The sequence below is a fragment of the Cetorhinus maximus genome, chromosome 4, assembly GCF_964194155.1.
Source record: "Cetorhinus maximus chromosome 4, sCetMax3.hap1.1, whole genome shotgun sequence".
Lineage (NCBI taxonomy): Eukaryota > Metazoa > Chordata > Chondrichthyes > Lamniformes > Cetorhinidae > Cetorhinus > Cetorhinus maximus.
The window spans coordinates 74,937,968-74,953,628 of record NC_135882.1 but is presented as its reverse complement, the minus strand read 5'-3'; the positions used below and the strand labels follow the sequence as shown (position 1 = coordinate 74,953,628).

General features: G+C 46.5%; 1 protein-coding gene across 1 annotated transcript in view; it reads right to left on the bottom strand.

Annotated features, from left to right (window-relative positions):
• Positions 1–15,661, bottom strand: part of trpa1b (transient receptor potential cation channel, subfamily A, member 1b) — a 150,885-nt gene that overhangs the window by 38,941 nt on the left and 96,283 nt on the right. Inside the window, exons 20-21 of the mRNA XM_078541229.1 lie at positions 14,570–14,738; positions 5,452–5,541 (exon numbers count right to left, since the gene is read on the bottom strand). Coding sequence (XP_078397355.1) covers positions 5,452–5,541; positions 14,570–14,738 — 259 coding nt within the window. The remainder of the gene's footprint in view (positions 1–5,451; positions 5,542–14,569; positions 14,739–15,661) is intronic.

Sequence of the window (15,661 nt, the reverse complement as noted above, 5' to 3'; positions counted from 1 at the left end):
TCCAACTGTTCTACAGTCTACTAAAATGCTTATGCATTTGCAATATGTGCCAGGGGGTGGGCGGGGGGGAGCTCTGGAGCACTTGGTGCCCTTTGATGCCTCTGCATTGCTTGAGTGGGCAGATAAGCTAGGAGACCGGCCCCAATCATATCAATGTGGCTGCGCCTGAACTGTCTCAGTTGCAGAGGAATGGTCACTTTATACAGGTTTCCCAAATACGTGGTCAATTCCCTCGCCAACCCTACCTCCTACCCTGAATGCTTGTGGGCTATGTTCAACAGCAGGGCTGCCCCTACCCCTCCACTAGTCACCTCAATGGCAGTGCTCCCCTTAACCTTGACCCCCGACACCCCTGAAGCTTGAAGTCCAACAGGTGACCCTGGCGAGCACTGCACAACGTTACTGTGCACTCACCTCTGAGCTCCCCTCAAAGTGCAAGCAGCCAAGTAGGCACCTTTTATGTGCTGTTGTGAAGCACGTTGGTGTGCTTTCCCGCAAATGTGGATGGACGATCCAGCAGGAGGGGGATGATTCTGGTGAGCTGGGCTAATAATGATATGCTGATGTATTACAATGAGGTTCCCAAGGTCCAATGGCTGGAAACGTGCCCATCATTACGATCTGAGCGGATGATCGCCAACTGGTTTCCTGCCGTCGTAAAACTGATTGTGCCATATTGTCCGCACATACTACGGATGACGCCTGACACCAACGGGCATAGAAAGGGCGGAATTGTCCCAGATTTGCACAAAGTGTGGTAGCGGGTGGGAAAAAAATCATTTTACCCACTGGCCACAATGGCAGGTTTTCGCACTATATCATCCGATTCCCACCTCATTAATTATGCAGCCACAGGAAACACGCCCTCTCGCTGGTGGACAGCCTCCAATTTGCCCACCACCCTGTTACCTCGCTGCTTCCTCAAGCAGGGCACCATATTTAAACTGCAGCCATGTGCACACTTCTCAATGCTGAAGCCCAAGGCTGCTCTGGTGAAGACATGGCCCCAAAATTTAAGAAGAGTGCAGCCCCCCCCAACCCCCCACCGATTCAGTGATGCATCCCTGGGATGCCTTCTGGACACGGTGGAGGCTCACCATGATGTCAACTACTCCCGTTCCGGCCACAGGAGGCCCAACAGTCTCACCACTCCGGCTTGGGTGGCGGTGGCAGAGGTGGTCAGTGCCAATGCTGCACACAAGAGGTCAGCCATCCAGTGCAGAAAGAGGATGAATGATCTCATCCGTGCCGCCAGGGTAAGGCAACCATTTCATCACTGTAAACTCACACATTCACAAGGTAATCAGGGATTCACTGGCTGCCAGCTCAAGGGACATCACCACTCACTCTCTCACACACACCCTCACATGTACATCTGGCCTCATCTCCTCTGGAGATTGTCTCCTCAGCTCTCACCCTCTTGAGGCCACTTGCACAGGTCAACATGTGCCCCCCACACACCCTGGGATACCCTCCTTCCCCAGTACAGCCCTCACCCTGCAGCCTCTTCCCTTGCCTGAGGCCATTTCTCCCCCTTCCCCAAGTAAGGCCTAGCCCTGCAGCCGTTGAAAAGCCACCACTGCCTCACGGCTGGTCTGGCGACCTACCTGTGAGCCCCCTTAAAAGTGATGTGGTGCTGCCGCTAAGCCTGGTGCTGATGACCATGAGTGCTGCCTGAAGCAAGGTAGGCAAACAAACCTCGAAGTCCCGAGCAAAGTGCAGCTCACCAGGGGCACGTCGCTTATGTACAGTTGTGAAACACATCAGCGCCCGGATGATCCATCGTGGGGGGGATGATTCCGGTGAGCAGGGCTTATAAAGAGATTTTAAAGTACTGAAATTAGGTTCCCAACATGCAGCGGCAGGAAACACAGCCCACCATTGACGGGCGGAGCAGATGATCGCAAACTGGTTTCACGATGGCCTGAAACCGGTTTTTGGCCGTCTCGCCATATTGTCCCCCATGCCCGCCATGACCCCTGATGCCAACGGGGCCAGAAAATTCTGGTCAAAGTATTCAGCCGGGATTTCCCAGTGATGCCAGCTGCCAGGTTCTTCCAGTCCTGCCAAAAGTCAATGGACTTTTGACTGGCCCACCAAATCCCCCATGGCGGGTCCCACCATAGCATGGCCAGAAAATCCTGGCCTTTGTTTCGTTTCTCTGCCATTTCCTTGTTATCCATTATTAATTATCCATTCTCTGCCTGTATTGGGCTTACATTTGTCTTTACTAACCTTTTCCTTTTTATATACCAATAGAAGTGTTTACAGGCCATTTTTATGTTCCTTGCTACTTTACCTCCATATTCTATTTTCTCTTTCTTTACCAATTTCTTGGTTCTCCTTTGCTGAATTTTAAAATGCTCCCATTCCTCAGGCATATTACTCTTTTTGCCTCTTATATGCCTCTACCTTTGATCTAATAGAATCTTTAAATTTTCTTGTTAGCCATGGTTGGATCACTTTTCTTGCTGGTTTTTTGTGCCTTCAAGGAATGTAAACATGTTACAAACTGTGTATTAATTCTTTAAATGCTAGCCATTGCCTGTCTACCATCAAACCTTTTAAAGTAGCTCCCCAATTTACCTCAGTCAACTTGCCTCACATATCTTCATAGTTTCCTTTGTTTAGATTAAAGACCTTAGTTTTGGATTGAACTACATCACTTTCAAACTTCATGTAAAATTCTATCATGATATGGTCACTCCTCCCTAAAGGCTCCCATATAACAAGGTTATTAATTAGCCCTTTCTCATTGCACAATACTAGATCTAAAATAGCCCATTCCCTAGTTAGTGCCTCAACATACCGTTCTAGAAAACCATCACATAATTCCAGGAATTCATCCTCTTCAGCATTAGTGCTAATTAGATTACCCCAATCTGTATGTAGATTGACCAGTCCAGAAAAAGCACAATTTAACCTGGTCAACTTCCACCATATCAGACTCTGCTTGGTCATAAGCAAAGCGATTGAAGTAATCATAAATTGTACCATCAACCTACCTAGAACCTTCTTTGCAGTGCTCAGTTTGGGTTTCACCAAACCACTTAGCTCTAGACTTCATCACAGTATTGATCTGGACATAGATTTGAGAGCTAAATGCTGATAAAGGGATGAGAGCATCAGTGCTCAATATCAAAGCAGCATTTGACCAAGCTTGACCAAGGAACGCAAACAAAGCTGAGGTCAATGGGGTCAGTAGGAAAATCCTCCAGTGCTTAGAGTCATACCTAACACAAAGAAAGGTTATTCCCTTTAATTTTATAAGCGATTCAGCACGGTCCGAAGACATCACTGACAACCTTCCTCACGGTAGCATATTTGGCCTTGTCTTCTTTAGTTATTTAAACAATGGCCTTCCTTCTGCTAAAAGGTCAATTCGCTGATGATTCTAGTGTTCTGCTCCATTCACAACTTCACCAATAGCGAAGTAGTTCATATCTCGAGCAGGCCCTGGTCAACATTTAGAATTGGGTTAACAAGTTGCAGATAACATTCATGCTTTGCAAGTGGCAGGAAATTATCATCTCCAATTTGGAAAGGCCCTACCACCACCCTTTGACTTTCAGTCATAGCAACATTGCCAACTTGATTGAAACATGTAAGATCCTGATGGATCTTGACAGAGTCAATATCGAGAGGATGTTTCCTCTTGTGGGAGAATCTAGTACTAGGAGCCACTGTTTAAAGAGGTCACCCATTTAGGACAGAGATGAGGAGATTTTTTTTCTCTCAGAGGGTTGTGACTCTTTGGAAATCTATTCCTCAAAAGGTGGTGGAAGGAGAGTCTTTGAGTATTTTTAAGGCAGAGGTAGATAGATTCTTGATAAGCAAGGGAGTGAAAGGCTATAGGGGGTAGGCAGGAATGTGGAGTTGAAGTTACAATCAGATCAGCCATGATCTTATTGAATGGCAGAGCAGGCTTGAAGGGGCGAGTTCAGGCCTCAGGTGGGAAGGGAGGATGGGGTGTTTCCATCACCAGTCCCATTTTAACGTCGGGCGGCCCCCACAAGTAGGTCTGCAGATCCTCCCTCCCACGCCCCCCCCACCCTGGCCTCTCTACCAACACCCCCAGCACCCTCTGCCCACTTCGCTGGGTCTCACCTCTCCTCCCGGCCCTCAGACCCCCCAAAACCTATTTGGTCCTGAACTATTGGGATTTATACTCCAGGGACTGCACACAGTTCCAGCTGTGTCCAATGCAGCTTCTGGTACTGCAGGGATTAGAGAGCTGCTGGCCAATCAGATTTGCTGGCAGCTCTCTGAGGCGGGACTTCCTCTCGACTAAGGGGCAGAAGTCCTGCCTTCAGCCAATTAACGCTTGTTGGAGTATTAAATGACTGCAGGGCAGGCAGTATCATCAGGGATGTGTTCCCCGCTGACTACCTGTATGCCGGGAAGGGATACCCCACCATCCTAAAAATCCTGTCCATGGGACTCTACACTTTTAGAGAACACAAAATGTGGAAATGATTTGATCAAATTTATAAGATGATGATAGGATGGATTGGGCTTGTGTTGAAAGTTTGCTTCACTTAAAAACAGAAGGAAGCTTCAGGGGTCACAATCTCAATTACGTAGAGGCAGAACTAGGTGAGGTGTCATTGCACACTTTCTGTAACTGTTTTATGTAAAACTTCTGGTATTACTTCTCTGCCATTCTTAATCATAGGCTTTCTTTACAAAGCAACCATTCATCTCCCAGAAACAGCACAAATACAACATTTCTGTCTTACTTTTTAAAAGGAACATTTAGGGGGAGATGGTTGTGTAACGGTACTATCACTAGACTAATAATTGAGAGGCCCAGACTTAATGCTTTGGGGACATAGGTTCAAATCCCACCACAGCAGCTGGTGGAATTTAAATTCAATTAATAATCTGGAATTGAAAGCTAGTCTCAGTAATGGTGGGGACATTGTTGATTTTCATACAAACCCATCTGGTTTGCTAATGTCCTTTAGGGAAGGAAATCTGCACTCTTACCTGGCCTGGCCTATATGTAACTCCAGACCCACAATGATGTGGCTGACTCTTAACTGCCCTCCAAAACTCAGTTCAAGGGCAATTAGGGATGCTGGCCTTGCCAGTGATGCCCACAACCCATGTAAAAATAAAGAAGAAAAAATAAGTAAAAAACAGTAATTTCTCACTGGTTTCTGAGAATCTTCCCAAGGAACAGAAGTACTCTTAAATTAACTTCAAGGTTTGTTTATTTCTGCTGATAAGGTCTGGTCATATTCAAAGGTCAGATGATGGTATACTGTGAGCTAAAACACAGGGGATACTTTCATTTAATAAGGACAATTGAAAGAAGAAATGCTTACATTTTCACTGGCTTGGCCTGATTTATAAGAATCAACTAGTTCATTCCAGTTAATTGCTAAAAATTGAAAGTCAGTATGTAGAAGAGAACTGTGCTCCAAATTTCCTTTATGCACATCTTACCTGTTGTAAAAGTTGATAAACCTCCTTACAAACACCAAGAAGGCTCATGACAAATGCAGCATATGTGCATAGTTTATATAAAAGCGATTCCTGTGGAAGGAACCAGAAGTTGAAATTAGGCAACTATTCTATTCCAACTGACATGTATGAATAACACTCATGTATTTAAAAAGGGTTTAGAAATCCCACCCGATTTACAGTAGGAAATGGTCATATGTTGGGTGGGAGTGGACGGATTTGGGTTGGAACCTGTTTCTGCCCTGTTGCGAGGGATTTTGATTGCCATTAGGAGTAAGGCACAGGAAGAATAGAAGAGCATGTATTCAAAATTCTGAACTATAGAGTCTTAATCAGCCCGACAGTGTCCCAAGGTTCTCCCTCAGCAAGCTGTTGTTTTGAAATCTCACTGCCCCAGTGGTGCAGGCACCTCAGTAATGCTGCCATTTTATAAATGCTTCCATTTCCTGGATTTGGAGTGCTCGAGGCCTTGGCAGACAAGTAGATAGAAGATTCACCCACCACACTTCATTAGTGGAACAAGGTTTCCAGAATTTCTAGACTAGTTTTATTTGCATTTTTCACTCAGAGGGCAAACTTTTCTGAGGACACAAAATTTGGCATGATGGCAAAAGTCAGTTTTCCACCGGCAGGAAAATAATTTGTAATTTTCCCCTCCCAATCTTCATGGCGGGTCGAGTATCCCACTGCTCCATGTCAGGAACCACATTTGCATCTTATGAATGCTCATTAAAAACCCAGCTTGCTGGAATCAGGTTCTCAATCCAAATCTGATTGTCCTGCCACTGGATAATTAGTCTGGTTTGATTCACGCCAGATATAAGTGGATTGCACCTGGCGACCTGTGCCTCACTCATGATTTCAAGGTTTATATGTGCAGCATTTACCTACCTTTCAATATGCTGCTCTCTTGGTTGCACCAATTCAGTGCCAACGCTGCTCAGTGTCACCCAAGACCAGTAGGAAGGGAAGGGGTGGAAGGCAGGTGCAAGACTGTTGGTTGTGGGGGTGGGGAGCAGTGAGAGCCCAGGATGGAAGGGGTGGACAGAGACACATGAGTAGAGGGGATTTGAAGAAAGTGGTTGGAGAAGTGTGAGTCAGTCCTGGGGCTGTGTGCAGCACAGTGTCGGGGCCAGGATTTAAAGGCAGTCCTGGGGCAGTGCGGACCATGCTACGCCTGGCACACATGCCTTGGTCCCAGTCCAGAGGGAGGGAAGGACTGTCTATGCAGTCTCAGTCATGCACAGCATGTTGTTCAGGGCATGATCAGTCATTCACGAATGTGGGTCCTGGGGGTTGGTGTCTTGGTACTAGGTTGCAGATGGCACAGTCACAGTCAGGGAAGGCATTTGCAGCCTGTAAATGGAGAAATGGTAAGTCGGAGGGGGTAAAGGATGGTCTCATGGCGGGGTGTGTTGGGGGAGGGTGCCCTGTAGGTTGTGCATATGGCCTCAAGATGGGGAGGGGTGAGGTCGACATGGGGCATGGGGACATCGACAGAAAACGTTTGCGGGGGGAGGACAGGGATAGTGACTACAATGACAATGGGCTCCATGGTTAAAGGGGAAGGCAGGAGAGTGATTGGAGGGACAGAAATTTGCACATGATGAGCATGGAGGAGGATAAGATGAATTTGGATGGCAACAAGAGGGAATTGGAAGCTGGTCTTGAAATAGAATCGAAGTAGCAGCATCTTGACAGCCCGATGGAATGACACGGTAGAAAAACAACCTTGGGAAAAAATCGCCAGGGGAGGAATCTGAGGGCCCGTGGGAGGAGTTGATTTTGGGCTGATTGAAGGGGGCACCCTCATAATTACTGGTTCAGGACATCAAGACTCAGCTGAAGAATGTTAGGAAGAGTCAAATGCCAACTGAAGGATTTTGGGCACCTTAATTCATTGTGTGCATTCTTGCGAGAATCCATTAGGGCTTGAGATAAATGTAGATTTGGTCTGATTGACCATTTGTCTGTCACAGAGGGATGTTAAAATGTCAGGGGATCAAACTATTAAGGGGCCATGGCTGCAGTACATATGCAACATGCTCCAGACAATCCTACACATTGCAGTTGGGATGTTCAAGGCTTAAAGGGTTCAACGCTTGCAGTCATTAAATTAGTGCAAGGCTGGGCTCTAGTCTGCTCCAGAGGAGACAGCCTGACAGTGCCCTAGCTGAGGTTGTTAGCACATGGCTGTAATCACCCAGATCCAATTCTCTTTGTGAATACGCTGTCATGCTTGGGGCGGTGGGGGAGTTGGTTGGGATGGTGGAGGTTGGGGGGGTGTGGGGTTGGGAGCTCAGCTGCCTGTGATCCTTCAGGATGTTCTTCGGCTGCAAAGGAAGACTTGGAGATGGAATGCCTAGAATGAGGCCAGACCAAGGGCTTCACAATGACTCCCTAGCTTGGTGATGGAAGGTAATCCTTGCAGGGTGAGGTGCAATCATGTCTCTCATCTATTTTTCCACAGATACAAGGAAGAGTGCAGAATGCAGGCTGCAGGTAACGCTGCCTTCTTGATAGCTTTGATGCAACTGAGGAGGAGGAGAGCCCATCACTGTCTGGCAGGGTTAAGGGAAGAGTCTCGTCCTGAGGAACATGGCCAGCGGGGGCCCTTGAAGACTCAGAAGCTGAGGAGGAGAGACCAATTCCATGGAGGCATTTGGCATAACCCAGGGTGTGCTGAAGATGCGCCTCAACCTTGGAGATGAGCAAGAGGCAATGCCATAGGTGCCTTTGCTTGTCAAGGGATGTGATGGCTCACATCTGCCACATTCTTCAGCAGGAACTTCAGGAACTAGGAGGCCATCCATTGTCAGTGGCTTTAAAGGTGGCCGCCTCACTCAACATTTTTGCAAGCAGCTCATTCCAGAGCTGCACTGGGGATCTCTGTGGAATATCACAATACTCCATTCATAAATGCATAAGGGAGGGCACTGATGCCCTTTTCAATAAGGCACACAATTACGTCCAGTTCTCCCTGGATGGAACCAGCCAGGCTGCCACAGCAGCAGGATTTGCAACAGCCTCTGGATTCCCGCAACTGCAAGATGCCAATGTCTGTACACATGTGGCCTTAAGAGCTCCCTGGCAGCAGCCAGTAAGATTTATCAATAGAAAAGACTTCCACTCTCTCAACGTGCAGCTGATCTGTGATTACCAAAAGCAGATTATGCAGTGCTTATACTTGGCTCACATGGCTCTTACATTTTGAGTCACTCGTAGGTGGCACAGAACTTTGAAGGCCCTCAGCATATTTAGGGGTGGCTCACTGGTGATAAAGGCTACCCGCAGAAGACATGGCTAATGATGCCCATTTGGCAGGAACAGAGTGCTTCAGAGGGGTAATACAATGTGGCTCATTCTGCAACAAGCTCCTTAATTGTGCAGGCTATTGGCATGTTGAAGATGCAGTTCAGATGTCTGGACCAATCGGGCACAGAGGGTGAGTGTCCCACATCATCATGGCTTGCTGCACAGCCAGATGGAGAGATGGAGGACTGAATGTTTCCTCCAATGAAGAGGACACCAAAAGGGATGACATAGAAATGGGTGAGGATGATGATGCCCCACAGGTAGATGCCATTACCAGGGCAGACATGGCAGACATACCTGTGAGGCCCTTATGGCGACAAGGTTCCAGGGTGATGAAGAAGACTAGCTCATACGAGTGCATTTCTCTTGTCTCTTTGATGCAGGGTGGACACAAGCATCTTCTTTGTTATACTCAACATCTCAGTGAAGGACATCAATCTCAGAATGAGTAGTCACAATCGTGCATAACAATGGCCTCATCTGAGACGGCTAGGCAGCCTATGGAGCATGTGGACATTCTGTAATGGGATAAGAACTTCACCAGAGCTCAATCTGCAACAAGTAGACATGCTGAAGTCCTTCCAAGCACCGCACAGACATTTCACTGCCTATGGCAGCCTTCAAGAGGCAGGAGCAGCACTGCAAACATCACTGCACTCATGGTATATTGCCTGGAGCATTGCAAGGTGCCTCAAGGAGGACAATTATCAGTCACTGGTTATCACTTGACCGTCTGAGGACTGATCTAAATCCAGACAGCGGCATCTCTCCAAGAATAATGTTCAGGCCTCATCCTGACACTCAGCCCCAGGATGAGATTGCTCTTCAGCACGCTGTGATCTGTCACTCTACAGCATGGAAGTGAGCCTGTGAGTCAGGTTACCTTTGTGTGCACAGAGAGTGCTTCAGCAGGACCATCGTCCGATCATTGACAAGCACTCATGACCCTGCGTTCTTCAGGAGCTTCCCAAGTTCATGTCCAGCATTGCCATGGACTCTGGGAGCAACATGGCTTAGTCAGTCTCGACACAGATTTAAGAACTACTTAGTACCTTCATTTATACTAAAGACCACACAACAGAGGTACTGCAGCTCACTCTGATTCCCATTACAGTCCCCCACATATTATCAGGAAGCCCAAGTCACTGATGGCACTGTCACAATCAGAGGACTATGTCGATTGCCCTTATGAGAGCAAGCACAGGGATTATGTCATCAGGCTTGCCAGACCTTCAGGTGCGAACTAACATCCTCACACAGAATAGACTGGCATCATGAGACTAGGCACACACCTATAACATCGCATAGTTATGGCTGTCCAGCAAACATTTCAAGAGTCGCCAAGTGCACCATGCAGGTGGAGAGTGAGAACTAATATAGGGGCAATCTTTAAATGTAAACATGGTCACGAGTTAAGGCTGCAGGCTGGCAGGAAAGGCTAAGATTCCCAACGATTACTTAAACTGTGGCCCACACCAAAACCTAACAGTAATTACATGGAGGCCATTGAAAGTGCAATTGGTTGGAATGACTCCAAGGTGGGTCACCATTAAGACCTCTAACATCCACAGAGAACAGACTACAGTGCAACAGCATCAGGAGAATAAATAACTTTCCCAGATCTATACTCATGAGGCCACATTACATGATCATCTGACACAAGGCTTATACATGCATTGCCCAACCACCATGGTTATAGAGGAACTGGCTTTTTGATGTCTCTTCTGTGGACATAAAGGTGACTGACTGAGCTGAGATTGAGTGAGACACCATAGACCTGAGGGACACAATGGGGAATACTTGAGGAGATGGGGGGCAGGGTGGAGGGGAGCATCTGTTACCCTTGGATGACCTTGGAACATTTCATCACATGAAGGAGCCATTCACTAGCTGAGGCTTTGAGATAGAAAAGTAAAATATATTTACACATGTGCAGAGTATATACAGTGACTGAACACCTGTGCCAACCATTGTGCTCTCAGAACATCTTAATTTTTCTTACCCTCCCGCTATGTCTAGGTGCATCCCAGACGGCCACAAGAGGTGGAGGCAGCCTGCTGACTTGCTACGCCGTGTTGTCTGAGGTGATCTTCACCTCTGGAGGCCCAAGGCCTGGAGGGCCCCGTCTGCTAACAGTCTCCTGCTGTGAGGTGCCTCCTCCTCAGCCTGACCTGTTGGAGTGGATGGGGTCACAGGTAGAGGGCATTTGGAGTGGCTGGATACCCTTGGAGTGTCCTGTGTAGAAGCCCCTGGAGTAATGCTTCTGCTCCCTGTGGGTGCCCGAGGGCCTCTCTCTGATTCCTTAAGGAGAAGGGGGAAACTGGAGGGAGATCAAGTTGCCCTGTTCCCCTCTTGCCTAGGCATCGATGGATCTCACTCATGGCTAAGGCAAAGCTGTGTAGGTTCGAGCACATATCCAGCAGAAACTGCTGCACCAGGGTCTCCATGGTGGACGCCACCCTTCCAATTGTGACCTCGATGCACTCACAGCTCGGAGATATGACATTAGACAGAATGTGGGCGAGCCCTTACATCCTTTGTTCTAATCTGGTGACAGCCTCTGACAATCCTGCCTGTTGTTCCCCTGCCTGTCTTTGGAGCTGCAATATTTCTCTGAGGGCTGATTCCAGAGGCTCTCCATCGGCCTTGGACTGAGCAGGGGCCTGGCCTCCAGCCATCCTCCGAGTGTCAGAGAGCTTGGCTGTCATTGCCTCTACCTTCCGTGGACCCGTTTCTGTGCTGTACTCACCTGATAGTGACCCCGAGCCTGCTGTAGAACTAGGTCCCACTGAGGTGTGTGTCTGCGCTGGTGGAGGGTGCGGGTGAACGCAGTGATGGGTCTTCCTCAGATGCTTCCTCAGGATCCTCATCTGAGGTGCTCCAGGGGCCGGCGCTGATGGGTTGACTGGTGGTGTCCCTCCACTGTTTCTTGCTGGAGCTGAAAAGTGGACAATCTGACATGAGAACCCACCCATCCGCCCACCAGGAATCACACCGATTTTCCAGCCACACTTAGTCTTCAGAACAGAAAATTCTGCCCATAGTCTGTGCACCTTACCCAACTTTTCCAGAGTTAGAAGGTCCAAAATTGAGAGCTACAGAAGCCGGAGGTCCTCCCAGGGAGACACACATGCCTCCATCTGCTCCGGTGCAGCATGTCATGCATGTTCCAGAAACTTTCCAATTGGAAGATCGAGACATTGAACAGCTGTACTGGCTGATTTGACACACAATTTACAAACTTGGACCACGCAGGTCCACTCAACATATTTGCTTGTCACTCAGCTAAGAACATGCACACGGCTGCAAGAGGATATCCAGCAACGAATTTATTTAAAGGGCCAGGCACTCAACTTGCAGGTCAGGTGATCTACATGAACTTCTGCTGTTGCAAAGTCGTCTCGAGTGGAGTGTTTTTGGAGGTGTTGTGGTGAGTTGCGAGATTTGGTAGAGAGCATTACTGCATCCTCACAAGGAGGGCAGAGGAGTTGCTGAACCTTCCACACAAAGGCTGCAACAGGTATGAGAGCAGCAGTGCCTCTGCATCTACAACACAACAGAGAGATAGAGCAAAGGCTATGGAGAGGAAAAACTCTACGCCCTCTGCCAATGTGGAACCAGACTCCTCTGTGCTCCTTAACAGGAGGCTGTCTGGTAGGCCATCCAATGCACCAAGCATCTCAGTGTGTGTCCTCATCAGCGTTCACCTCAATGTGACCCCATCAAAGCCCTCATCAGAATTCTCTGCAGAAGAACTTGTCTGCGACCTCATCCTCCAGTGGCTGTTAATTAGACCATTCTTTCTCCCTGGCCTGACTGCAGCCCATGTTTGTCTGCTGATTCACCACATGCACATCCCAATACAAATCTCCAAGGTATGTCCAATGCCAGTATCTGACCTGGTGTCTGTGAGTGTCACATCAAGTGATGGTGCAGGAAGTATGCAATGATGCCCATGAGGTCCATGTCACATGGAGCAGTCAGTGTTGCTGGTGGCGGAAATCCTTGGAGCAGATGCCGGCCCCACTCCAACTGGTGTCCTCCGCCAGGCACCCAGCACACCCTGCAAGGGCCAAGAATGTCATGGAGATCAGCATGGATGCCCCACTTATGGTGCATTCTCATCATCCTTGGCCTCCTTCACCCCTCTGATTGAGGGACCAGACGTGCAGCAGGGTCCAGTGACAGGGACAGGAGCAGCAGCCCCTGGAGGTGCCCTCAAGAGAACATCCATGAAGCAGATGACCGCCAAATGCATCTCAGCCACAAGATTTGCAACAGCTGTTTAATAGTCTCGTCCAGTTTTAGAGGTATTGACTGAAAGTTCATAATATACTGGGGCGTGACACGTATTAATGAACAAATCAAGGTTTGCAAATCTACAGCATTTAATATCCATACCTAAGGGGATTTGCGCACATCTAATTATTCGCAAAAGCAGAACACTGTAATCTTGACTTGGAATAAATAAGCCACAATCACCACTCTATGAATGGCACAGCGAATGTTACTAAAATGAAATATTGAGGCTGTTATTTTTTCCATATGCTATGTCTTAATGTGTCTCAGGGCGAAACCATTATACTCCACTGTGTGTGGTCTTGAACATTAAACCGCCACGCAACATGTGATTGTCTTAGAAGATCAAACTTACATTGCTCTTACACTAGTAAATGCGTTTCTTAACCTGGAACTGAATCTAATGGATGTGGGAAACATGAAATTCCAACCCCAGCCAATGCTGATTTAGATGATCCTAGTGAGTAAATACTTCAATTGGCTAGAGAGGGGAGAAATCATCCAGGATTCCTTCCTATTTGCTATCTAACCAATGGTCCTTGCTGGAAAGTATGTATATGTGGAGGTCATATAAGGATAGAATCATCCATGGCTGTGGCGCCTCCTCACTATTTAGGCTCACACATCTGAATGGCAACTTGACCAAGATATCAGCAGGCAGAGCCAATGGGAACTCATCCCAGTATGCATCATTGAGGTAACTTTCAACTTTTGTTGGGGGAAGAAAGCTAATGGTATTGGATCAGCTTCTCAGAATACACCCAACCCAATTTCCAAATACATTATAGGGTGAGAGGGCAGGGAGGGGTCTAACTGTGATCTCAGCAGTCATCTGCCCATGCTAATGTCAAAACTGTCCTCAGAATAGGAGGATAGAAAATTGGACATATTTTCCTTAAACAAGGACCAGGTTATACAATCAAATAGTATATATCACAATATGCTAAAAGAGGAGTAAATTAGTAAGGCATTGGGAACTGAGGAGGTAACCTGTACATTGGAAAATTTGGAAAAGGCTAATGTGGTGCTCACGATCAGAAACAGTGACAAAATAGATACAAGTTGCTACAAACTCATTCGTCTCAATTTCATGCCATGTAAAATAATGGAAAAGATGATCAGCAGTAAACTTGAGATTTACTCACACATCAATAACCTACTGCAACATCTACTTATTAGAAAAATGTCAGAGTGGGAGGAAGAACTGGACCTCAAACTGGGATCACAACTAGGTCTAATTTAATTAAATGACTTGGATTCAGGAAGTCAATGCAAAGTGAGCAAATTTGAAGATGATACTAAACTTGGGGAGGGAGTTGAATCAAAGAAGCGATGAAGAAAATACAGAATAAGCTGGGCAAAATATGCAGATATTTATGAATTGTGTAACATTGTTGGCTCATCAGGGCCTGGGAAAAATTAGATGATACATTAACAATCCCTATCTTGCATAAAGAACTAAGGAATGGCTTTCCCATGTACAGACCTGATATTCCTTCCAGGGCACGATCACTGTTTGAGTAAAATTGAAGGTAATTGGTTCTTCATTGTCAAAAGCATGTCCTCGTGAAACAATAATGAGGAACGTTAATGATAGAAGTAATACTGAATAGAGAGCCATGTTAGTGATATGTGCTCTAAGTCCATATGCCTGCCTATTAAGGAAAGAAGTCAATACATTAGTCTTTTGTAAATATCAAAACTAACCACAGAAACAAAACCATCCTTTCCCTCGAATGGAGATTACTAGGTAACACATTTATATACGTGCATGAGGAATTAAACTATGATATTTGTAATTCATTTTGTAATTAGACAATAATTGTAATCAAAACTGTGAAAAGGATATTCAACTCTAATGGTATTGGTCTGATCAGCAGAAGATTATTGGAAAAACAACAATCTGTTAGCAAGACATGTTGTTATTAATGTGCTAAACATCCAGCAAGTTTAGAAGATTGAGAGATACGCTAGGATTTGTGAATTTCCAAAACCTTGTTTATGCCACTCCACCATTTGCTAATTGCACAAACTGCATTCAACCTTAGCCTCCCCATTATTTCCAAATTTATTGTCCATTAAACTTGTCACAGAATGTTAAATCTGGCAATTAATAAAGTGCCTTTTTAACAATGCGATGATTAGTCGCCTGGTAGTACAGAACTTAAGTATTGCTGAAAAGAGAGACTTTTTTGTCAAAGCTTTCCATCTTGCACTCATCAGGACAATTCACAAGAATACCAAATGTAAATGGAACAACAATTTATACTGTATAAGAAGAGAGTGCAAATTGGCTGGCAAGCGGACTTGATTGGTAGAGGCGTTGCCATGGAGAATGCATCAGTTGATGGTGACTGACAGTTCACTGCCAGACATTGTTTGAAATTTAAACCAGGCAGCCTTACTCTGATTGGTCAAGGCATTGCCCTGAGGAATGAACCAGCAAATGGCTATCACTCATTTTGTTTAGCTGAAACAGGCACAATGTGTTTACATGTTCTTTCTGTCTACAAAGAACAGGGCCCTGTGTATTAATACCTGTAGCTTCCAGTACACGCAAACACACCACACAGTGAAC